We start from the raw sequence: 25,779 nt of genomic DNA on the forward strand, positions 1-25,779 counted from the left end.
TTGTGCCGTGATATTCAGGACTGCAAACCGAGCAGCATCACTGACTTTCAGCTTGTTGTGTTTGTGGATAAATGACTGACTTTAATTATCCACAAAATCATCACATTCTCTGTAGGATTAATAGTTCGATGAGCCGTTTGGAATAATGCCGCCCTCTGCTGGACAGATATCGTGTTGTCCCTGAGTCCTTCTGATCCTCAGCACTTTCTATCAGGAGACAACGCACTCAGGTCCCATCTGACGTTGTTCACTTGATGTTCTGAAGCCCAGTACGGACCTTAACACGGGCTCCATGTGGACATATTAGATTAAATGTTTTTTAAGACCAGTTTCTTGAATTACATGACGGTGTGATTTTTATTTTGTGCTTTTAGTGCAGAGAGAGTCTCTGTGGAGGTTGGATGTTCTCCCCGTGTTTGTGTGGGTCCTCTCAGGGGACTCTGGCTTCCTCCCACAGTTCACACACATTCAGGTAGTGGGGTTAGGTTAACTGGTGAATAAGTGTGAGCGTGAACGGTCGTCTGTCTCCTCACCCTGTGTTAGCTGGGATCCACTCCAGCTCGTACATGCCCGTCAGGCACCGTCCTCATACCTGTTCTGGTAAATCCAGTCCTGGAAGACACAGCTCACCTGGAATCTGTGTTCATGTTATAAAATGTTACATTTCATTAGAAGTTGGTTGTATTCCAGTTTTATGTTGCAGTTTTCACTTTTGAAAGGGAAGGTTAGTCCAGCTCAGTCAGATGCTGAATGCTCTCTTTCAGTACGTTGTTGTATTAAACGATGACGCAGCAGACGACACATTGTAGCCATGTTAAAAATCATGCAACAGACCCTTGGTCACGATGTCGTTGTGGGGATGTCTAAAGGCTGGGTTCCTTCTAATAACCGTAACAAGTGTTTATGGCGCTCCTTGTGATGCTGGGTCAAAGTTCAGCCTCTGAAGACCTCGACGTGTTTGAAGTTATCCACAGGGTGCGAGGTCCACTTCAAAGGTGTTCTATGTTAGATGTTGGTCAGGTTAATCAAAATGGAAACTGTTGAACGTTTCAGAAGTTTACACATTAACCAACATGGTCCAGCACTAAACATCGTAACGCCTTTAGTTTATGGAGAGAGGATGCTGCCATCAAATTCAAAATGGGCTAATATTTTTCTTTAAATGTTTCATTTTCTCACTTTGTTTAAAATACTGGTTTACAGGATTTGCAAATGATTGCATTCTGTTCTTAATCATATTTAACACAGCGGATCAAACGTGGGGAAGTGGGTGTTATATTCAGATTGTGGGATACATTTAGGAAATGTAAAACTTTTGATGTCAATGTTGTTTATTTGCAGGCAGTGGCGGTCCTAGCCTGTTTGGCACCCTGGGCGAACAATCCCTCTGGCGCCCCCCACACACACACACACAGACACAAATCCTTACACACATTAACATAAAGCTGCTGCACACACACACACACACACACACACACACACACACACACACACAGAGAGAGTATGCATTGTATGCAGATGGCTACCAAACAGCCATCATAATTCGTCATACAATGAGAACAGGACAAATCAACAATTGACAAGGACTAATTAATATTTAAATCTGTAACATAATGTATTGTTTGGAGTTTAGTCTGTTACTGTTTGTTTTTTTACCATTTCTTCTTGGAGCAACTGTAACCCACATAATTTCTGACTCACTCTGATTCTGATAGTTTCAGGATGACCTGCCATTATCCAATCACACATCTGCTTACCTGCATCTTTTGCTCGTTTCTCCTCCTCTTCTTTTCTATTTTTTCTAAGTTGAGCACCATGATGGCTTTGAACTTTTCTTGTCCATCTTCCATTGGTTTTAATTTTGCACTCCAGTATGAACACAAATCCCCCAACACAAGGATCACCACAACATGATCTAATAGACCTACACCTTAGTTCACAGATTCACTTCATCTAGGGTGCATTTCTGAGATTTCACACAACCCAGGATTCAAATCATGAATACATAATGGACTTGGATTTACAACATTATAAATGAAATGTGCTCTTTTTGGAAGCAGCAGGGGCCCCCTCCCCTCAAACTGTAAATTTAAATTGTTATTGATCCTTTACCCCTGGTCCTAAAGTGTATATTTATTTTCTTACTCTTCTTATTGTTTGTTTACTTGCACTGCTGTAACTGGAGCCTCGTCATCTCATATCTCTGTATACTGGACTGTCTGTAGCAGAGATGACAATAAAGTTTACTTTGACTTTGGCAGCGAGCAGGCGCACCGAGGGCTCTCGCGCTCACTTTCGTGTATAGAATTTCGAAAAAACATTGGTGCAAATTATAAGTCTGTATCATGATGCCTGGTGTTTTTGTGTTTGTTGGTTTGTTTTTATTTTTCTTTATTTTGTGAGTTGGTTATTAGATGCTGCTCCAGCCGGTCAGACTCATCTGGCTAACCTAACAGCAGTCCTGGCCAGGCTAGAAAAATATGGATTGAGAGCAAACAAAAACAAATGTGAGTTCTTCAAGGATGCCATTGAGTATTGTGGACACAAGATCGACAGACATGGGCTCCACAAAACCGAGGACAAAGTTGAAGCAGTCCTGAAGGCACCAGACACTAAAAATGTGAGTCAGCTACGTTCATTCTTGGTCTTAATTAATTATTACCACAAGTTTCTACCAAACCTTTCAACAGTCCTGCACCCGCTGAACTCTCTGCTGCAACAAAATGTCAAATGGAAATGGACAAAAAACTATGAAGAGGCATTTAATTTAGTTAAGTTAAACAGCTCATTACATCAGAGGAGGTTCTGACACACTTTGACCCCAAGCTACCACTTCGCCTCGCCTGTGATGCCTCACCATATGGCATTGGTGCCGTGCTATCTCACAAAATGCCTGATCGATCCGAACGACTACTTGCCTTTGCCTCAAGGTCCCTAAATGCAGCCGAGCACAACTATACGCAGATAGACAGAGAAACACTCAGTCTAGTGTGGGGAGTGAAGAAGTTTAATCAGTATTTATATGGACGACACTTCACCCTGATCACAGACCACCGACCGCTGGTGTCCATCTTTAACCCTCAGAAAGGTATTCCAACCATGGCTGCGGCATGCTTGCTTGGGCTTTGTTCCTGGGTGCACACACCTACACCATTGAGTTCAAAGGGACAAAGCTACATGGAAATGCAGATGGACTTTCACGTCTTCCACACATGCAACCCACCGAAGAAATGACTGATCCAGCTACTGTGTTTCATGTTACACAAATGGAACCCCTACCTGTCACAAGTGCTCAGGTGAAAAGAGAAACGAGCCAAAACACAATCTTGTCAAACGATCTTACTGTGAATGGTTGGCCGTCCTGTAGTGACACTCAGTTCTCTGCGTACTCCACCCACAAAGACCAACTATCCGTTTGCCAAGGATGTGTCATGTGGGGAACTCGTGTCATCCTGCCACCCAAACTACGTACAAAGGTACTGGACTCACTGCACGATGGACATTTGGGTGTTAAGATGAAAGGTCTTGCTAGAAGCTATGTTTGGTGGCCAGGCACTGATTGTGAAATGGAGAATATGGCTAAATCCTGCATTGTTTGCCAGCAGACGCTGCGCCAGCCTCAAACAGCACCTGTACACGCGTGGGAGTGGCCATCCGCTCCATGGCAACGCATTCATATAGACTATGCTGGCCCATTTATGGACTAAATGTTCCAGGTTGTGGTTGATGCCCACTCAAAGTGGCCAGAAATCTTCCCCGTAAAGCAAGCAACAGCTGCCAGCACGATCAATAGTCTTTGGTCACCGTTTGCACGCACAGGTCTGCCACAACAGCTCGTAAGTGACAATGGTCATCAGTTTACTGGAGAGGAGTTCCAGTGTTTCCTTGGGCGTAACGGCATACGACATATCACTTCAGCTCACCATCATCCTGCAACAAAGCTGAACCAGCCAGTCGCACAGAGGGGAAACCGCTACAACAGAAAATTGACAATTTTTTTACTGTCTTACCACTCATGCAACAACTGGACACACACCTGCAATGCTCTTCATGGGATGAGATCTGAGATCACATCTAGATTTGCTGAAACCAGACATTCGCAAGGATGTCCAAGATAAACAGTCTTCCATGGTGGAAGCAACAAGAAACAAAACCAGGTTCTTCAATGTTGGACAAAGAGTTCTCGCCAGAGACTACAGAGACCCAAGTCAGAAATGGCATTCTGGCACGATTCGTTCACGGACCGGACCGCTGATATACACCATAAATGTTGGAGCCAACTTAGTCTGGCGTAGACATGTTGATCAGATTCTAGATAAGGAATGTCACGTGGTTCCAGAGCAACCTGAGAGGACACATCTACACCTCAAGATTCAGAAGAGTTTGCCCTCGCTTCACCACCTGAGGTTCAGGGTTTACGTGAAACCACCAATGTTCAAACACCTGAACTTTCCACACAGAGCACTATGGACTCTGACCAAACAGGCAGACATTACCCTGAGAGAAATCGCAGAGCACCTCAGAGACTGAACTTATAGGTTTCCAGTTCATTTTGTAAGGAAAGCAGTTAAAATGTTTAAGAGGAAACAACCTACCTCTATGTTGTAAATCATTGAGTAGGTGTCATATTTCAGTTTAAGTACAATCTTATGCTTATGCATAAGCTTATGCTAGACGAGTCCAGAAGTACAGAAACCTTGTGTACAGCGTTGGAGATGGAGTTCTTCTCTTGAACATGAAACGCTGAAGGAAGGGAGGAAGACTTGATCCAGATTTTTCAGGACCCTACACCATTCAAGACATCGCTGGCAAATGTGTGAGATTAAAAAAACACGGAAGGAGCAACTTTAAGAAATCACTACAGCATTGACCATATCAAGCCATACAGAAGAAGCCACCATGTAAATATCAGTGACAATTAAAAATACCCAACTCGCAGTCAGACGGTGAACAGCAGCACAGACCTGAAGATGCCTCCCTGCCATCCTACTGCTAACCCTCAGTGCCAGCAAAGTCCAGAGGATTCATTATGCACCCAAAACGGCTGACACAAGGAGTTTAATTGTGTTCCAGGACCAGAAACGCGTGAACAAGAACTTCCCTCCCGGAAACAAAGCTTAGAAAATGAAGGTGACATAGTGAACAACTCTTTTTGACCAGTTGGTCATTTGTTGCCAGTTTGGCGTTGCAACTTAATTGACTGTTGCATGACTTTGTTTGCATTTTGAAGTCTTCAACTCATATTGGATATAAAGAAACATGCAACGTGCACTGAGCTTGTGGAAGTCTGGAAATGGATCTGCCTGTCAGTAATTTTCTATTTTGCCCACCCGCTGTACCTTTCCTATTTCTCTGCGTGTAAATGCATGCCTATTGTATTGACTTTTTCCTGTTGTGGCCCGTCGGCCTTTACCAAGCGTATCCACTACAAATCTCATGCATGCCTGAGCTAACTTATCATATTTTTCTTTTAGTAAAGAGGCTATGGCGTGCAAAGGATACTGGGCGCTTGGAGGCAGCTGTTGGACCATACAAGTTATTGGATTCCTCTTTTCGAACACTGCAGGGGTCACGGTGGTTTCTGATGAGGTAAGAGAACTTATCATTATTGAGTCTGATTTCGAGGTTCTGCTCCTTCTGAAGCATTTGCAGTGCAGAGACCATTAATAGTTTAAAATGTGCGAGTAGGTGGGGGGGGGGGGGGGTTATATTGCAAAACTCTGATAAGGTTTCACCCATTCACTTCAACAGGAAAAAATGTTATCAACCACAACACAGATGTTGTGACATCTGTGACATCATAATACCCAGTTCCAGTATATGCAGAAAGAACCTTTATCAGCAATTCTATTCCTTTAGATGTTTTTGTGTACAGCACTCAAGCAGTTACTTCAAAAATTGTTGCTGTTGTTGTATAAACTCAGATTTTTCAAAACAGGTCATTGATGCATATCTGCACCGTGTTATTGAGAGACGAAAGGTAAGTAAGAAATGTCATTTACCTACTAATTTTGAAATAAAAAAAAAAACCCTATTTACTGTTCTCTAACATTTTTGTATACTTGTGCAGAATGCTGCACACCTGCTCTGTTCAGTAGTTGCAAGCTCGTTGTTTTCTGGGCAGTTCAGATGCCTCAACTGGTATGTTGAAAGCTCAGAAGTGGTCCAAACAGTTGACTCCTTTCTGTTGCTGAGGAAAGAGTTCGGTTCCTTTAAAGAAGACTATATTTGAAAACACCCTGAGACGCATGGTACCTAAGTAAATCCAAATTACTCTGCACTTCCAATCCCACAGATGAAGTTCCCAGTTGAAGACGTGGCTGTGCCCTGTGAACTTTGGTACACACTGGATTCTTGTGGTATGTGTTCATTTTGTTATTAATTTGCGTAATTTGTTGTGAAGCAGTTTCTTGCACAAAGTGTTATTTTTAAATAAGTTTTCAGTGGCACAAACAATTGTAATTTTTAATTTAACTTTTTCTTTAGATTGTCAACATTTCTGCACAGAAAATACTGCTCATAGACCCCATGGGAATGAAGGTGTTTATGACAGGAAAATTCTGCGCAACTGGAGGTATGTATGATACTGAGGTGTTATTCTTAGATTAAAAAAAAAAAAAATCTTGTTTCATTACAAACACTTTTGTTCAACTAGGAATTTTCTGAGGATGAGAGGGCATGAAGACACCATGGAGTGGCAGTTACAGACTATGCAACACAACAAGCGACAGGATTCCAGCAGTTGTGGAGTTTTACTGTTAAAGGTAACCCGTATTCAAATGATTCAGTTTCTTGTTAGCTAGAATTAAGACTTTAAGTGAATTTAAGTGAAGTGAAAGTTATTTCGGTCAACAACAACAAAGATGATCATTTTACATAGAAGTACTTAATCATACAGTAACTGAAAAAGGAATAGGCTGAAGCCTTGTGGCTTATAATTATCCTATCCTTTACCTAATTAAGACTTTACATTCTAATTATGATCAATCTCACAGTTTGCAGAACACTACCTTGATTTTGGAGAGGTCAGTGAGGTGTCAACCACTACAGAGCCAGTTGTGCTGGAGCGAATGCAGATAGCTTGCACCCTACTTGAAAATCGAGGTAAGTCCAGTAAAGTCCTTATCACGTTAGTGCGTACTTCCAATTTAAATAGTGCTTTTCAAACAGCACAGTACAAATAGTGCTCTTCAAACACTTTCAGATAAGACCCTTCTCAAAGTCTAATTTAGACTAATTTTCCAGGAAGTATATTTGGAAAAAATGTACTATTATTTTTTAATTATTCAATAAATAATGTTTGATTAAAACCTAACTATGATTGTGTTTCAGGGAACGCTGAGGACTACTGCATTGTTTGCTCCATGTTAGATGCTAACGCTGACCGCAGCATGATTGAAATGGTAAAACAAAACAAAACAAAAGAAACACATAAGTCTTAGTATCATTACTTGCCAATCATAATTAAAATGTTGAGTAATAGTATTCACCAAACAGAATATGAGCCATTTATTTTTCCTTTCCAGGTGCAGTGTGAATCTTGCCAAAGATGGGCACATTTTGCATGTGAAAAATATAAAGAGAGCAACCAAGAATATAAATGCCAAAAATGTAGCCAGAGTCAGACAGAGACTGTGCAGAGACTGTAGAAGGACAGAGCAGCAGCAGAGCAGTCCAGATACACTGATGATCCTCTGTCAGATCCAGAGGGACACACAGGGATGATGCTGGACTCTACATTGTGTCTGACAGTGGAGCTGTTCTCAGAGCAGTTCACTCTGCAGCACTGACAGTCATCTGCACTTCTTCTCATTCCTCTGTCAGTCACTGCTGGATGAAGCTCTCCTCTCCACCTCCCAGTAACATGGCCCAGTCAGAGCGTCTCTACACACAAGCTGCTGCTGCTTCAACCTCTCTGGATCATCAGGACACAGCTCCTCCTCTCTCAGCACACACACCGTCCTGTTTACCATCATCAGCTCCACCTGCAGAGAGAAGAAGGAAGAGCAGAGGAGATAAACGCGTGTTTCCAGAGACTCTTCATCAGCTGTCAGTCAGTGATGCAGCACATCCAGTATAAAGAGCAGCAGGGACTTCAGTGCTGGGACTGTACTAGGACTCATTGTTGCTTCACTTTTTCTAATCTTTGGATTTTTATTGAAGTTGATGAAAATGTTTTTCCCTCCTAGTTTGAGTTTGGACTTTCATTCATTAGAAGAACCTTGGTGTGTCCACTCTGAGCTCTGTAGGAACCCCAACAACAAGCCCAACAATCCAGATGGACGGTTCCAGCTGTTAACTGGAGGAATTCCATCCAAACATCTGCTCTCACTAAATTCTTCCTCACCTACAGACTGTGTTCTTCACTGCTTTAAACTTGGAAATGAATGCAGTCATTGGTCTGCGTGCTGCTTTGTTCAGAGAGCTGATTGGCTGTTGACAGTGTTTGATCAGAGCGTGTCAGCCGTTACTATGGTGACCATAAAGGTCAGAAACAGGAAGTGTTTGTGTCCAATCCTGAAGCCTGTCACCATTCTCCTCTCACAGCTTCACTGAGAAGCTGCAGCTTTACAGGAAACACTGGATCTTTGTTTCATACTGACTGTGTTTAGTACAATACTGCTGACAGCACCACCCACTCACTCCATCACTCTACTTACACCAGAGTCTCCAGTCTGTAGTCTGGACTCTGCTGAAGATCAGACAGCTGCTTCACATCTGGATCCTTCAGGTTGTTTCTCCACAGGTCCAGCTCTCTCAGATGGGAGGGGTTGGACTTCAGTGCTGCTGCCAGATAATCACAGCTGATCTTTGACAAACCACAGCCCCACAATCTGTATAAAGAATGAAAGATGTAAGTTTATTAGACAAAGTGTGAGCTTGAAATCATTCAGTGTTTCATCATCTGTTCAGAGCTGAAGAAGGTTCAGAATGTAGAAGTTTAGAAAATGGAAACTCCAAACAGCTGAAGCCAACAGGAAGCAGCTTCAAACAGGAAACTGTGCAGAGTTTCAGACTATATGTCCTGATGCAGCCAGTTGGATTTTGGAGATTTGAATCTCTGTTCTGTGACTAAGTCCTTGAATCATTTCTTCCAGTTGGTCCAACAAGACAGACTAAGTGTTGGACATGTGTTGTGGCTCCATTAGGGGAGCTTCTAAATGTGATGTGATGGCCCCTCTGGGTCTGTCAGGTCACAGCACTGAAGAGAGCTCAAACTGGGCACACAGTTGTTCCAGTCTGGACCAAAGACTCTATACTGGGACTGAGGGACTGCTTTGACTGCACCCACTGGGACTTTTTAAAGGCTCATGTTCTCACTTAGATCATCGATTTCTACTTACATTTCTTTCTGGGAAAAATGGGGATTACTTTGGAAACAGGAAGCATTTTCCCCAATAAGCAGCCCTGGATTAGTAAATCACTCCAACATGTTCTCAGGCAGAAGAAGCTGTCTTGTTATGAGGGAGAGAAGAAAAAGATTGAGGCACAGAAACTTGTTGAAAGAGAGATAAAGCAGCTAAAATCAGGTGTAAAAGTAAAGCAGAGGATGAGCTGAATAAAGGACACTCAAGGCTGGCTTGGAAAGGAATGAAGTCCATGGTGGGGATGCAGAACAAGGAGCAAAGATGAATGTGATGCTGAATCAGCAGAAGACTTGGACTCATTTGATTCCAGCTTTGATATCATTGATTTCAATGAAGAGCTTTGTGATTGTAGCAAAGGGCTGGTAGCTCTGAGAGTCCCACTGATGAGGTGTTTGTGTGGAAATCTCTTAGTGGGACCAAAGAGAGAAAAAGCCCTGGTCCTGATGCTGTGGGAGGGAAATGATTGAAGTGTGCTGTGAGGAACTGACTGGGAGATTTTCACACATTTTCCAGTCCTCCTTGGAACAACAGGAAGTTCCCAGCATATGGAAACAAAGGTTAAGTGTCCTATGGCACTCAGTGATGATGGTGCTGTGGCCCCACCACCTCCACCTCTTTGTAAAGGAACTAACTGTCATCTGAAGCTTCAAATGGAACTAAGACTTCCTCCACTAGGTGGCAGTGTCTGATGAGAAAGTGTTAGTGGAGCTGGCCTGGAGTCAGAAACAGGAAGATGCAGGATTTGGGCTGAAATGGGGAAAAGTGGTTCGCACTAGTGCCTTAAAGCAAGAAGGTTGTAGGTTGAAGCTTGTTGGCCTTTCTGTGGAGGTTGGATGTTCTCCCACAGTCCAATGAAATGCTGCTTAGGTTCATTGGTGCTTCTAAATTGGCTGTAGGTGTGGATGTGAGAGAGTGCTTCTCTGTCTCTCTCTGTTGGCCCTGTGATGGACTGCTCACCTGTGCAGGTGGACCACGCCTCTTGCCCTATGACAGCTAGGGCACAGGCTGCAGCCCTGTGAGCCTAAGCTGAATAAACAGTTAGCAAAAATGATCCATAGATGGCCTGAAATCCCCCAGTTAGCAGTTTGGTAGATAGCTATGACATGCTAATCCCATCCAGCAGCTGTATTCTACCTGTAAGCTGATCCCTGCTGAGCCAAAGCACTTTTTCATATACAAATTACAACCTTTAATAGAAACCTATTGGTCAGCATCTTATTAGCCTGCTGTTAGCTTCATTCCACAGAAAACTGAGAGAAACTAACAGAGTTGATAAAGAATAAAGAGAAATGTGCTGATTTAAAGCCTTTGAAGTGCTTCAGATGATCTCTGTCCACTTCTGTCCACTCATTCATTCATGTAAGCTTTCTAATGCAGCTTTGATCTTCACAGTCTGCTTCATGAAACTCATTCTAACCCTGAATGTCAGAGTGTTCCTCCTTCTCTTTCCCATCATTCATGCTGGCAGTGGAGGAGATTTGGATGTTGGACTGTGTTTTGGATGATGTGTGTATGTTTGTGTTGGACTGCTGTCTGTAAAGCAAACGCACATTTTGCTTTGGATTTCAGTGTCAGACAGACTTTAAGGTGGAATGAAGAGTTGGAGAGTTTCACAGTGAATTATCCAGTGGAGGATTTTTCTTCATCTTTGAAGATTTGAAATGTGAACATTGTTCTGCTGCAGTCAATGGACTAAACCAGAGAAGAAGAAAACAGACTTTACCATGAAGATCCTCAGTGTGGATCAGTATAATATCAGCCTGATGTCTGCAGTTTAGTGTCAGCACAACTTTCACATCATATTCATCTCAGCACAACTAAAACATGCTGACTGACCCCAGAGTTTCAAGTCCACATCCTGGACTCTCCAGGAAACCACACAGATGCTTCACTCCTGAATCCTGCAGCTTGTAGTTGGAGCTCAGGTCCAGCTGTCTCAGATGGGAGGGGTTGGACTTCAGTGCTGCTGCCAGATAATCACAGCTGATCTCTGACAAACCACAGAGCCTCAATCTGTATAAAGAATGAAAGATGTAAGTTTATTAGACAAAGTGTGAGCTTGAAATCATTCAGTGTTTCATCATCTGTTCAGAGCTGAAGAAGGTTCAGAATGTAGAAGTTTAGAAAATGGAAACTCCAAACAGCTGAAGCCAACAGGAAGCAGCTTCAAACAAACACAACAAGAGAAAAAACTCTGAATGTTTCACATTAAAGTCGTACATTTCTCATAAAAACAGGACAAAGACTTGAAAAAGTCGTGTTTTTCCTTCCAGGAACCACAAGGCTTCACTTTTAAAGGTGAAGTGTGAAAGAAATGGACATATTTGAAGTCCAACACCTTTTTCCAGTCACATTATTAAAGCAGACAAACTACAAGCTCATTTTCATTCCAACAAGTCATCTTCTGACCTGGACTAACAACACTGGTCTCTATGTGCAGCTGGCTGTGAGACCAGTGCTCAGGGAGCGTCTACAAAGTGCAACACTGAAAGAACATCACACACTCATTTGCTTCCAGCACTTTCACACAAACATCTACTGTCATTATTGTCACCAAACTCTGTGGATCCTTTATTGCAAATTCAAATGGGATCAAATGGTCAGACAAAAGAGGGTTATGAGGAAATATGATGAAATGTTGTGTATTAGCAGCAAGTTATTGAATCATTTTCCTCAGAAACCAAACAAAATGATTGACAAACACGTTTTTACAAACTCAGTGTTGGACTTGGATCAGCAGGATAAGCTGATGTTTAAAGGCATTTGAGTCTCGCTGTATGAGAGTCCAGTTATTACTCAATATTTATGGATGATGTTCTTTCAGTGTTGCACTTTGTAGACGCTCCCTGAGCCTCACAGCCAGCTGCACATGGACCAGCTGACATTACCCAGCATTAGAGGCGGCTGTAAAAAAATGGATTTTCCTATTTAAATGGTTTTAATTTGAATAAAGCGATGTTGATTCATTCAATCCTGAATCTATTTTTTATATAAATGTATTTTGCCAGAATCTCAGGTTAAAGCTCCCAAAAGTATTTCAACAACAAGCAAACAGACAAAACAGTAAATGAGAGCAGCTAAACACACAAAGATGGAAACACAGAGTGTGGATCGTTCACTCGACGGCACGTACACGGACACGCCGTCGGGGCTGACAGTGGACAGCTCACAGATCCTGAAGCTGCAGGTTTCATCTGTCTCCAACCAAAACTGACTGAACCAGCAGCAGAAGAAGATCCAAACTACGCTTTACGTTTGATGAACATCGTCATGAATTCTCTCTGACTTTGACGTTTACTTCCTGCACAGCTCTCTCTCTCTCAGTGTACTTCAAGAACAGTTTACCTTCAAAAATCTGTTTCCTGCATTATTCACTGCTTATTACGCACCAGTCTGCTGTTGTGTTCACTGCTGTCAGCCTCCCAAAACAAAGCCTCATTTCTGCTGTTCAATACTGAAGAAATGTAAACCTTTTAAAATGATGACAGATTACAAACTCTCAGCTGTGTCTGTAATCAAACCTCTGTAACTTTGCTTCACTTCAGCAGCATCAGCTCATGTTCACATGTTGATTCATGGTTTGCTTCAGTTTTTGATGGACTGCAGAATATTTTGAAGGTTATCTGCTATAAAAAGCCAGAACAGGAAAATCTGCTTCATGTGTTTCTGTTTGATCCTCAGTGACTTTGACACAAAGGCCTCTGCTGTGATGATCACACCTCTGATCAAGTCTCACAGTGTCAGCTTTGTTTTTATACATATGGATATGTGCTGATAAATGATCAGAGTTATAATATTTCCCACTGTCTGCTGTGTGCCGTGACCTTTGACCTGCTAAAGACAGTCAGCTGTGGATTATTCATTGTTGTGTCTGATACTTAGAACTGTGAGGAAGAACACTACACAGTTAATCAGGGTCCCCTCTCTCTGAATCAGGGAAGGTGGGCAGGCCGCGTGTGGGCCGCGGGCCATACGTTGAGTCTCACTGTTTGAAATGTGAACATTGTTCTGCTGCAGTCAATGGACTAAACCAGAGAAGAAGAAAACAGACTTTACCATGAAGATCCTCAGTGTGGATCAGTATAATATCAGCCTGATGTCTGCAGTTTAGTGTCAGCACAACTTTCACATCATATTCATCTCAGCACAACTAAAACATGCTGACTGACCTCAGAGTTTCAAGTCCACATCCTGGACTCTCCAGGAAACCACACAGATGCTTCACTCCTGAATCCTGCAGCTTGTTGTTCCAGCTCAGGTCCAGCTGTCTCAGATGGGAGGGGTTGGACTTCAGTGCTGCTGCCAGATAATCACAGCTGATCTCTGACAAACCACAGTCCATCAATCTGTATAAAGAATGAAAGATGTAAGTTTATTAGACAAAGTGTGAGCTTGAAATCATTCAGTGTTTCATCATCTGTTCAGAGCTGAAGAAGGTTCAGAATGTAGAAGTTTAGAAAATGGAAACTCCAAACAGCTGAAGCCAACAGGAAGCAGCTTCAAACAAACACAACAAGAGAAAAAACTCTGAATGTTTCACATTAAAGTCGTACATTTATCATAAAAACAGGACAAAGACTTGAAAAAGTCGTGTTTTTCCTTCCAGGAACCACAAGGCTTCACTTTTAAAGGTGAAGTGTGAAAGAAATGGACATATTTGAAGTCCAACACCTTTTTCCAGTCACATTATTAAAGCAGACAAACTACAAGCTCATTTTCATTCCAACAAGTCATCTTCTGACCTGGACTAACAACACTGGTCTCTATGTGCAGCTGGCTGTGAGACCAGTGCTCAGGGAGCGTCTACAAAGTGCAACACTGAAAGACCATCACACACTCATTTGCTTCCATCATCCAACCTGAAGAGGAAACAGAGACGCCTCCCTTTCAAAGTAAAAGCTGCTCCTTTTGGACACAGTATCAAAGAAAGTCTACAGTATAACACAGAAAAGACAGAACAAAGTTTTGGTTGTTTTTAAATTGTGCAGAAATGAAACTACACTAAGCTCAATTATGTGACAGACATTTCATCCCATTTCAGTTTGGCCTCATCCTGGGCCGGATTATCCAGCACACACTCTGACCACAGGCCCAGGGGCCACGCACAGCTGGGCTCCATCCAAGAGACAGCAAACAAACCAACACAATAATAAAAAGCACCATGTGATCTTCTTACATCTTCAAGACAAACATAGTAAAAACATGAGCATATTTGTTTCCTGATAAAATGATGTGACAGGTAGAACAGAGTAAAGTGGTGGTGTTACAGCCTTTCTCCCCTCTGCTGCCGAGGCTGTTAGTCTCTCCCAAACTCAGCTACAGGACTTCCAAATGAATGAAAGCAGCAGAAGTGGCTTTACAAATGAAAGAGGAAGAGGAGAAGAAGAGGAGAGGGAGGCCACCCTGACCATCACTCCAGCTGAAAACATCACACTTCCATTAAAGTTGGTGAGGAAATGTTGAGCAGGATGAGCTGCTGGCTAATCTGGAGGCTGTAGCAGCAGCTCACAGTCACAGTGGATTTCCACTCATGAAAAAGCTCTGGCTGCTTCATTTCTCATCTCATATCAGAGACTTTAATGCTTCACTGAAGCTGTACTGTGATGCTTCCATATCCCAGTGAGGCCTCCATAATGATTTCAGCTGTTCTGTACACACACTGTGTGCCCTGTATGGCTCAAAGTCTCTGCAGCCTGTTTTTATCTGCTATCATCAGATCTTCATCATCCTCATTCACATCCCTCACACACTCTACAGCCTCATCAGCACTGACTTCATCTTCACTGACTGATGGAGCACAACATGAACCTGTGGAGGCTGAAACACTGTCCTGTCAAACATCTCCCCGTCACCACTCCACTTCTGTCAGCCTTTAAATGAACCCTGCTCAAGTCTGTCACTTCTGTTTGGAGCCAAAAGGAAAAACTGTTGTTCAGTCGTTTGGAAAGACAACATTTCTGAAAGCACTCAAACTTCTTCACATTTGTCTTCAGACACATCCTGAACATTTAGGAACTAAAGAAAGTTTCAAACATCAATCAAAGACCTGAAATATAGAAAAACAACAACAGCCGCAGTCAGTGAACTCACCTCAGAGTCTCCAGTCGACAGTTTGGACTCTCCAGTCCAGCACACAGAAGCTTCACACCTGAATCCTGCAGCTTGTTCCAACTCATGTCCAGCTGTGTCAGATGGGAGGGGTTGGACTTCAGAGCTGAGGCCACAACTTCACAGTGAGACTCTGAGAGTTGACACCGAGTCAGTCTGTGATGATAGAAAATATAAAATGTGTTATTATAAAAGCAGAAAATCTGCATTATAAACACAGACTGAATGTATATGAAGACAAAACAGAGTGAGGTCATAATCTGATGAATCTGCTCTTCACATCTGTGCTTCAGCTCCTCTTACTGTGTTTGACATGACACAACGATTGAGTCTCTCTCAGACCTGCAGACTTTTAATGAGAATCTTTGTTTGGCTTTAATCTGCAGATGAAGGAGGAAGATGGTGTCACATTTAGGCTTCCATAATGTCCACAGTCTGTCACTGAGATCTGATCCAGAGTCAGAGTGAAGACACACATTTGGACTGTTTCCTGTTTTGACTCCAGAACATTTTGAATGAGTTCAGCTCAGTGAAGAGTTCCAGCTGGAAAGATGATCTCTGTTTGCTACCTGCTGTCAGGTACGACTGTTCACGTCCACACGCAGGAAAAACCTGCTGACTGTTACCAAACGGAGCAGAAATCTCATCACTGGACAATAATGATGAATGAACTCAGAGCTGCTGATATCAGATCTGATTTCAGGGGAACTAAACACAGAAATGATTGGCTCATTTTAGCTTTCTGAGCCATTATCTGCTGCTGTGTCGCTAGTTGGCAGAAAATGATTTGTATTCCTGTTCAGGGCTTCAGTGTTTATGAGTCCAGATCCAGGTGACAGCAAGTCAAAATGATGTTACCTGTCTGTGTCCAGCAGCAGCCTGTATTCACTTTGAATATTGTTATAACCTGACATGGATCAGTTTGTCTTTGATTGGTTTGTAAATGTCACTGTTTCCATTGGACCTGAGTGACGTACAAAGACAGAGAGGGAGAGAAAGGAGAGAGAGGATGGAGACAGCAAAGAGAGAGCAAACACAAACAGGTGAGAGTGGACAGGTGACCAAGGTCAGCAACCAATCAGAGAGCTTCTGTTTGACCCACAGTCACTGATGATGACTGCACATAACCAAGCAGTGTGTTACTCTGATATCAAATATGGATCCTGCTCTTATAATAATGATCATCAGATGATATTATTGTGTTATTTTGTAGCTGAATACGATGTTTGTGTGATTATCAGTGAAAGAAGCAGTGAGGAGGATGGAGAGAGAGAGAGGACAGAGGGTGAAGTTAGAAACACTAAAAGGATTTTTCATGGATTTCATGGATGATTTGAGTGATTTCCAGCAGGACACTTAAACATGTCAGTGGACGTCCTAAAGAACATATTCACTGATATGAAACGTGTCATTGAACAGGATTAATATCAGTGGAAACATGGTGGAAACAGCTGTGACTGCATGGATGTGACACACTTCAAATCTGTTCTCCACTCTTGGATTTGGGATCCATGGAGCTGCTGCTGAGTCTGTACAATAAAGGAATGGTGTGGAAGGTTGCAGCGTACGGACACAAACACTTTGTGGTTACAATCTGATTTTATTTTCAACATTAAACTACTAACCTACACTGATCAATGATGTTAATGATCACATCTGGACTCACCCAGCCTTTCTGCAGTTCCTCACAGCTGGAATCAGTCTCTGTCGTCCCTGCTCTGATGTTTTGTACTTAAGCAGGTCCAACTCATCCAGAACCTCCTCTGACATCTGCAGCATGAAGGCCAGAGCTGAGCACTGGATCTCAGAGAGTTTCTTCTCTGACTTCAGGAACTCTTGGATCTCCTGAAATAATGAGAGGTGGTTCATCTCCATCAGACAGTGGAAGATGTTGATGCTTCTGTCAGGAGAGATTTCATCACTGTTCATCTCCTTCAGGTTGTTGATGACTCTCTGGATGGTTCCTGGACTGATCTCTGTCTGACCCAGCAGACCTACTAAGAGTCTCTGGTTGGACTCCAGACAGAGGCCATGAAGGAAGCGAACAAACAGGTCCAGGTGGCCATTTTCACTCTGGAGGGATTTCTCCATGGCTCTCCTCAGAAATACATCAAGTGATTGGAGATGTTTGTTATCAAAAAGACTGAAAATCATCTTGGTGAAAGATTCTGATTTTAGAAACATCTTCAGCACCTCTGTCTTCCTGTTGGTGAAACAGTGGAACATGTAGACTGCAGCCAGAAACTCCTGAATGCTCAGATGAACAAAGCAGTAGACTGGTTTCTGGAAGATCACACACTCTCTTTTGAAGATCTCTGTACAAACTCCTGAGTACACCGAGGCCTCTGTCACATCCAGACCACACTGCTCCAGGTCTTCTTGGTAGAACATGATGTTTCCTTTCTCCAGATGTTCAAACGCCAGCCTCCCCAGCTTCAGAAGAACTTCCCTGTCAGCCTCCGTCAGCTCCTGTGGACTCGTCTCACGTCCCTCATGGTACTTGTTCTTCTTCCTCTTTGTCTGAACCAGCAGGAAGTGTGAGTACATGTCAGTCAGGGTCTTGGGCAGCTCTCCTCTCTGCTCTGTAGTCAACATGTGCTCCAGAACTGTAGCAGTGATCCAGCAGAAGACTGGGATACTACACATGATGTGGAGGCTCCTGGATGTCTTCATGTGGGAGATGATTCTGCTGGACAGCTCTTCATCACTGAATCTCCTCCTGAAGTACTCCTCCTTCTGGGCGTCAGTGAAGCCTCGTACTTCTGTTAGCCTGTCAACACATGTAGGAGGGATCTGATTGGCTGCTGCGGGTCGGGAAGTTATCCAGACGAGAGCCGAGGGAAGCAGATTCCCCTGGATGAGGTTTGTCAGCAGCTGGCTGACTGATGACTTCTGTGTGACATCAGACAGCAGCTTCCTGTTGGTGAAATCCAATGAAAGTCTGCTTTCATCCAGGCCGTCAAAGATGAACAAAAGCTGAGAGACAGCCAGCTTCTCTGCTGTGACCTTCTGTAATGTTGGATGGAAAACATGGAGCAGCTCCAGAAGACTGTACTGCTCATCTCTGATCAGGTTCAGCTCCCTGAATGAAAGCAGAACCACCACACTGACATGTTGGTTCTCCAAGCCCTCTGCCCAGTCCAGAGTGAACTTCTGCACTGAGAAGGTTTTTCCAACACCAGCCACGCCGTTGGTCAGAACCACTCTGATGGGTCTCTGTTGGTCAGGTAAGGCTTTAAAGATGTCCTGGCACCTGATTGGAGCGTCATGGAGGGCGTCCATCTTGGAAGCTGTCTCCAGCTGCCTCACCTCATGTTGGGTATGAACCTCTTCACTCTGTCCCTCTGTGATGTAGAGCTCAGTGTAGATCCTGTTGAGGAGGGTTCTACTTCCTGTTTCATCACTTCCTTCAGTCACACGTTCACATCTCCTCCTCAGACTGATCTTATGTTCATCTAAAACCTCCTGCAGACCAACATCTGCTGAAAGAAAGAAAAACAATGAGACTAAAGAGAAAGAAAACTCTTCAATGTCTGAACAACACAAGAAGTCCAGTTTTCAGAAATGAGTCCATCAGCAGACAGATGTTCAGTCTTACTTTGTACACAGCTGCTCTGACTGGCTGTCTGCAGTCCAGCTCTGCTTCTGGATCTTTCTCCACACTGTGCAGAAGCTCTGATGGTGACACAGAAAAGTCACAGTGGAGATACTTCTGTGCACCTTTGATTAGACTCATTATAAAAAGGAAACAAAGTTTGAACACAGTCATGTTTCCAGTTCACTGACTTACATTTATTCCATGGACACTCACTCTAACCTGAACCACAGCTACAACCCAACATTGTTGAGGCCTCATCTCCTCCTTTCCTGACTGTAGAGGTTAAATATGCAACAACCAACAAATAAAAGAATTTGGTTCATTTCAAAGAAATTCACACGGTGACCAAGTAAAGTAACCGTAGTAAAGGAGACAACATCCCGTTGATGGTGGGATTATTTGAAAGATTTGCTTTAGTCACGTCACCAAATGCAGTTGAACCACCCGTGGATCCACGTTTGACCATTCTACCACTCTGAGCTCTGCTTTTGAATCATTTTATTATTATCATCATTCATTTATTCATTCTTTGGAGGGGGGCTATTTCCTAATGCCGCCCTAATAAGCTGATGTTCAAGGGGAAATATAACAGAAACTCTTTCAGTGTTATTCATTAATAAATTAACAGATAAACTGTGAAGAAGAAAAAAACTGAGATTTAAAGGAGAGAGTGAGAAACTTGATCATCCATCCTCATAATACATGTTTATCAGTATCTGCTGTGACCATACTGCAGTAATAACTACAAGTCTACATTTCTGTGACTGTTGATCAATCACAGCAGGAATCTGAGCTCATCTCTGCACACAGAGCAGCTTCAGCTCTGGGATAAACTGCTCGCTTCACGTCCTTCTCAGCTCACAGACACTCATCCTCATATTTTCCTTTAACATTTGATGGTATAATTCATCTGAGTTTACACTTTATCTGCATAAATACAGAAAAACAGACCCAAACACCAGAAACCATCAGTTTCACCATGTAGAATATATTGTTGTTTCCTTGCTTTTAATTCAGAGAAAAACTCTGATTTTGATTTTCTCTGTTCTCTTTGCCACAGCCCATCCCAGCAGCAGCTGAAGCAGCTGACTGTCACAACACTGAATAACACTTTAGGAGGAACGTCTTGATGCATTCTTAATCATCCAGGAAAGTAAATCTCCAAAAGTTGATTCTGTTCATCTGGACGTAGAGTAAATGTGGTTATTCCAGCTGGACTTTTGTCAAAGCTGGGATAACCACATTTACCAGCCGCTGCTTAAGCAAAAACCTGTAGTGATCCCGTACGTGTCAGGAGTATCGGAGCAGTTGAGACAGATTTTTTCTAAACACCGGGTCTCTGTGGCTTTTAAACCCCAAAACACGCTGCGCCAAAAACTGGTCCACCCCAAGGATCGGGTCCCCCGACACAAACAGAGTAACATAGTGTAGCTGTTAAGTGCAGGAGGATTGGCAGGATTTATACATCGAGGAAACCAAACAACCTCTGGCTACAACACAGCAGAGCCACCTCGTCAGGCCAGGACTCTGCAGTCTATTTACACCTACAGGCCAGTGGACACTCTTTCAATGATGAGGATGTAAAATCCTGGACAGGGAGGAACGCTGGTTTGAGGGCGGAGTCAAGGAGGCCATTTACGTGAAAAGGGAAAGACCATCTCTGAATCGAGGAGGGGCCTAAGGGTACATCTGTCACCATCTTACAATGCTGTGATTGCAGCCATTCCCCAACTCTCTGAATGGTGCTCATGGACATTGATCAGTGGTTGTTGATCAATGGTCATGAGAATTACATAATTAAGATTAAGGAACTGACCTCACAGCCCATTGTTCCTTCAGTGGGCTGGTTTCAGTTATTATTCAAATGTCCTGTTTATAAGATTGGAAACCTGCAGTCAGCTGAGACTGAAGGAGTCACCTGGATGAGAGACAAAACGTTTCTCCCACTAAACGGGGGGGCGATCGTGGCTCAAGAGTTGGGCGTTCGTCTTGTAATCGGAAGGTTGCCGGTTCGAGCCTCGGCTTGGACAGTCTCGGTCGTTGTGTCCTTGGGCAAGACACTTCACCTGTTGCCTACTGGTGGTGGTCAGAGGGCCCGGTGGCGCCAGTGTCCGGCAGCCTCGCCTCTGTCAGTGCGCCCCAGGGTGGCTGTGGCTACAATGTAGCTTGCCATCACCAGTGTGTGAATGTGTGTGTGAATGGGTGGATGACTGGATATGTAAAGCGCTTTGGGGTCCTTAGGGACTAGTAAAAGCGCTATATAAACACAGGCCATTTACCATTTAAACGCTATGAACAGAAACAACTTTTGGAGAAAGTTGAATCAGTATTTCAGCTTTAAGAGGGTATTTTAACACAAACATCAGTCCTTCTACTTAAGTATGTTTGACACTTTGTTTAATCATCATTTTTAATGATCAAATATAATTATGTTTGTTATTTGTGGATTTTAAATGTCCTTGACAGAGACAGATGATAATCATTATCCTGCACTGTGGTCTCAGGTTTGGTCGAGCTAGCACAAAGAATGGCTATGTTGAACTTCCTCCTGGGATCTACACTAAGAAGTGAGTCCAACATTAGCAGGGTCTCTTTCCTTTATCTGGATTCACTTTAGCATTCACAGTCACGTGGAGCTTGTTATTAACTCGATAAGTCAACCCAGGCTTTCAGCTGAGCGCTCACATGAAACACATGGTGTTGGCAGCATCTGATCAATCATATTCATGGAGACGTGTATCAGCAACAGAGCAGCTGAGTTTGCAGAAGGAAGTCAAACTAAACCACAGGAACAATATGAGGAGATTACACACATAATAAAATACTAGCAGTAACACAGCTGCTGCAGACAAATCAGTCGTGTGATCGTGTGTGAGAGGAGAAGGACTGTAAAGGAGTTTGGTGTTAAAAGCTCTGTATGAATGTGGGAGACTTTGAAGGGCTTTAAAAAGGCCAATATAAAATAAAAGGCAGCAAAATTGCTGAGTGTGAAAGTCACCAGACTTATCAGAGCTCTGTGATTAAGACCTGTAAGAACACCTGTTTGTACTTGTTGGCATTATATCAAACACACACGTATATTAAGCCTTTGTTTGAACTCTGGTTGAATTTGTTACTTTCAGACTGTGAAACATCACAGAGGCTGCAGCTGCAGATCTTTTATTCACCTGGAAATTTACTTTAAATGTTAGATGGAAAATGTGTTGCTCAGTTTAACCAAAGTAAGAACAAGAATCCATAAACCTTCATAAAGACAAACATCTCCCAGAACTTTGAGCTGCTGAAGTGTCACTGAAGGGAAAAACTATTTGTCCTCCTCCATCCAGCAACACCTGAAACACCTGAGTGGAAGCTCCTCCCTACACTGTGTTTGAAGCAAAGCACAAAGGAGACACCTGCTGGAGCAGCTGGAGTCCTACAGACACTCAGCCTCTTCACTACACAAACACCTCCTACAATATCCACTCTTTCCACTCTGATTGCTGTGTTTGTGGAAACACTCCAACACACACCGCTTCACATACCAACATAGAAATGTGTGTGAAAAAGAGCTGAGCTGATATTAAACATGAGGATTTATTCAAAAATACAGAGTCAGGAACAACATCTAGACACACATTACCTCTCAGCAGCAGAAGAACAGCCTTTAAAGTTTGCATCAACATCCTTCGAGTCATTGCTCTTTAAGGAAACACAGCTGGGTTCAGGTCCAGGCTCTGGATTAGTTTCAGGGTTATGTCCAGCTGAGCCTGGTACGCCCCACAGCTCTGGGCTTTAAAACAACACACACAGAGGTATGAGTGTGAATAATGATGGAGCAGTGATGTGAGTGCTGAGCTGTGACATGGAGAAGAGTCATGGACAGTTAGAGATGGTCATCTCACCTCTGAGCTTTGGTCTGGCTCTCATGTTCCCCACACAGAGTGCTTTTAGAGGGAGGGACTCCCTCCTCTCTGTCCTCACACTGATCCATGCTGCTCAATTCACATCAGCTCACACACACTTTCTACCTTCACCTGCAGAGGAAACACAAATCATTCATGTGCACATCAACTGAGAGCTGCAGAGGTCGTGTCTGATGTGTTGGACTAACATCCATCTGAGACACAGCTTTCATCAGTTCACTACAAAAAGTGTCACAGAGCCCAGTTCAGCCTCCAAATCCTCCATTACTGTAGTCCTACAAAGCAGCAGGTCAAACATGGCTGCAGAGAGCAGCTTTATGTCAGTAACCATGTCCAGGACCGAGCTGACTGCTTACAGAGTTCATACTCTAACTGCTAGCTGCTCTGCTAGCTAAGCTAACTCAGTAACAGTGACTCTGACAGCAGTTACTGTGGAACAGCGGCCGAGCTCAGGACACATTCAGTGTGTTTAGTCTGAGTCCTGGACTCTGATTCAATGGATTCAATCCAGCTCAGAGTTTCATGTGTTCATCAGAATAAAATACATGTACTAATATAACAGAAGTAATGCTCTGAATGCAGGACTGTAATGGAGGATAAACAAGGTTTTTACAGCCTGAAAGAAACATTCAGTTCATATATTTGTAGACAGTGAAGCAGCTTTTAATACTGCAGCTGTTTCCTTCACCTGTGTGTGTGTGAGCCACACCTTCATGTGCTGCTTTAGAAATATGTGGTCTGACTGCTCAGACTGAGTCTAGGAGGAAAGTTCACACGCTGGAGAAAGTTTTGTTCCTAACTTTGTCAGAGTTCGGCTCCAAAGACAAAGAAGACGGAGCTCACAGTCTGTAGATGGTCCTCAGTGTGTGTGTGAAGCACACAGGAGTGTGTTTATGTCAGCAAATCAGTGTGTGAAGAGTCTGAGGGAGTGTGTGAATGAGACTCAACACTGAACAGTCCAAGAAAAGCGTCTGGACTTCTTTAAGTTTAACTTAAAGAAGTCCAGACGCTTTTCTTTTTGTCTCCATAATGTCTCCATAATGCTGCAATGTTATCTGCCCCAGAAACACTGTGCAGAAGCTCTGATGGTGACACAGAAAAGTCACAGTGGAGATACTTCTGTGCACCTTTGATTAGACTCATTATAAAAAGGAAAACAAAGTTTGAACACAGTCATGTTTCCAGTTCACTGACTTACATTTATTCCATGGACACTCACTCTAACCTGAAGCACAGCTACAACCCAACATTGTTGAGGCCTCATCTCCTCCTTTCCTGACTGTAGAGGTTAAATATGCAACAACCAACAAATAAAAGAATTTGGTTCATTTCAAAGAAACTCACACGGTGACCAAGTAAAGTAACCGTAGTAAAGGAGACAACATCCCGTTGATGGTGGGATTATTTGAAAGATTTGCTTTAGTCACGTCACCAAATGCAGTTGAACCACCCGTGGATCCATGTTTGACCATTCTACCACTCTGAGCTCTGCTTTTTAATCATTTTATTATTATCATCATTCATTTATTCATTCTTTGGAGGGGGGCTATTTCCTAATGCCGCCCTAATAAGCTGATGTTCAAGGGGAAATATAACAGAAACTCTTTCAGTGTTATTCATTAATAAATTAACAGATAAACTGTGAAGAAGAAACAAACTGAGATTTAAAGGAGAGAGTGAGAAACTTGATCATCCATCCTCATAATACATGTTTATCAGTATCTGCTGTGACCATACTGCAGTAATAACTACAAGTCTACATTTCTGTGACTGTTGATCAATCACAGCAGGAATCTGAGCTCATCTCTGCACACAGAGCAGCTTCAGCTCTGGGATAAACTGCTCGCTTCACGTCCTTCTCAGCTCACAGACACTCATCCTCATATTTTCCTTTAACATTTGATGGTATCTGGAATAGTTGGCAGTAATAAGGATGATTTTCTGTAAAATAATATTGATATGAGCCGTGAATTATTCGTAGATGAGCGTTAGATTAGTTTGATGGGTTAACTCAGAGAGCTGAAGATATGGTGGACATGCTGACCTCGCTCCGTGGTGTACAGGGCCGTTTACCCTCATGATTAATATTCACAATAAAAAAATGAGGCGAACATCATGAAGTCTGTGTGTGTTTCATAGTGTCGAACCACCTTTGTACAGTTAAACCTAACAGTTACTACATGACGGAAACACCAACGTTATTTCTTTTATGTGTTTATCAGGTCACGCTGATTATTGAACAAAAACCCAAACATCAGATGTTAATCGAATCTTTTTGCTCTCTCTCCTCCTTAAACATGTTTTTAATGTTAGTTATAATTCAGAATTGGTGACTGGAACACGTATGACACATACGAACATCAGGAAATAAAAACACGATAAATATAACCTCTGTAAATGAAGTCAGTGTGCAGCGGGGGTTATTACAGCTGTGTACCGGCCTGCGCTTTGTCGGTGGTAATAGCAGCTCGATTGCTTGCGAGGCGAGCGGGTCTGTCCCACGCTTTGCCGTGAGACTGGGCTGGGCAGACATCTCCGAAATCATCGAAGCACTTTTGCAAAAAAGCTGTATCTTGACAAACCGACCAGACATCTGAAGATTAAACCGCTACATTCTCGGCTAAAAAATATTAAAACGGTATTTGGTGAGACACAAACTGTCATGGTCCCCGTGTCTGCCCGGCTGACTCAGGTTGGCTACATATGTTTCTTGTTTACATCTACCTCTCTCACGCTAGCTGTGTCTCGCCAGGGCGGAGCTCATTGCGGGCTCCCGCCCCTGGCCCTTGCACCTGAAGTT

The 25,779-nt window shown here is 43.1% G+C and overlaps 1 protein-coding gene and 1 pseudogene across 1 annotated transcript in view; both read right to left on the reverse strand.

Annotated features, from left to right (window-relative positions):
- Nucleotides 1-25,779, reverse strand: part of LOC146577658 (carboxy-terminal kinesin 2-like) — a 372,043-nt pseudogene that overhangs the window by 175,270 nt on the left and 170,994 nt on the right.
- Nucleotides 15,455-25,779, reverse strand: part of LOC146577664 (protein NLRC3-like) — a 73,055-nt gene continuing 62,730 nt past the window's right edge. Inside the window, exons 3-5 of the mRNA XM_085268346.1 lie at nt 19,075-19,151; nt 17,143-18,958; nt 15,455-15,632 (exon numbers count right to left, since the gene is read on the reverse strand). Coding sequence (XP_085124472.1) covers nt 15,455-15,632; nt 17,143-18,758 — 1,794 coding nt within the window. The 5' untranslated portion in view covers nt 18,759-18,958; nt 19,075-19,151. The remainder of the gene's footprint in view (nt 15,633-17,142; nt 18,959-19,074; nt 19,152-25,779) is intronic.

Source organism: Mchenga conophoros, linkage group LG3 (assembly GCF_057382185.1).
Source record: "Mchenga conophoros isolate Kocher_MC1m ecotype Shallow Benthic linkage group LG3, M_conophoros_male_GT1.1, whole genome shotgun sequence".
NCBI classification, from domain to species: Eukaryota; Metazoa; Chordata; class Actinopteri; order Cichliformes; family Cichlidae; genus Mchenga; species Mchenga conophoros.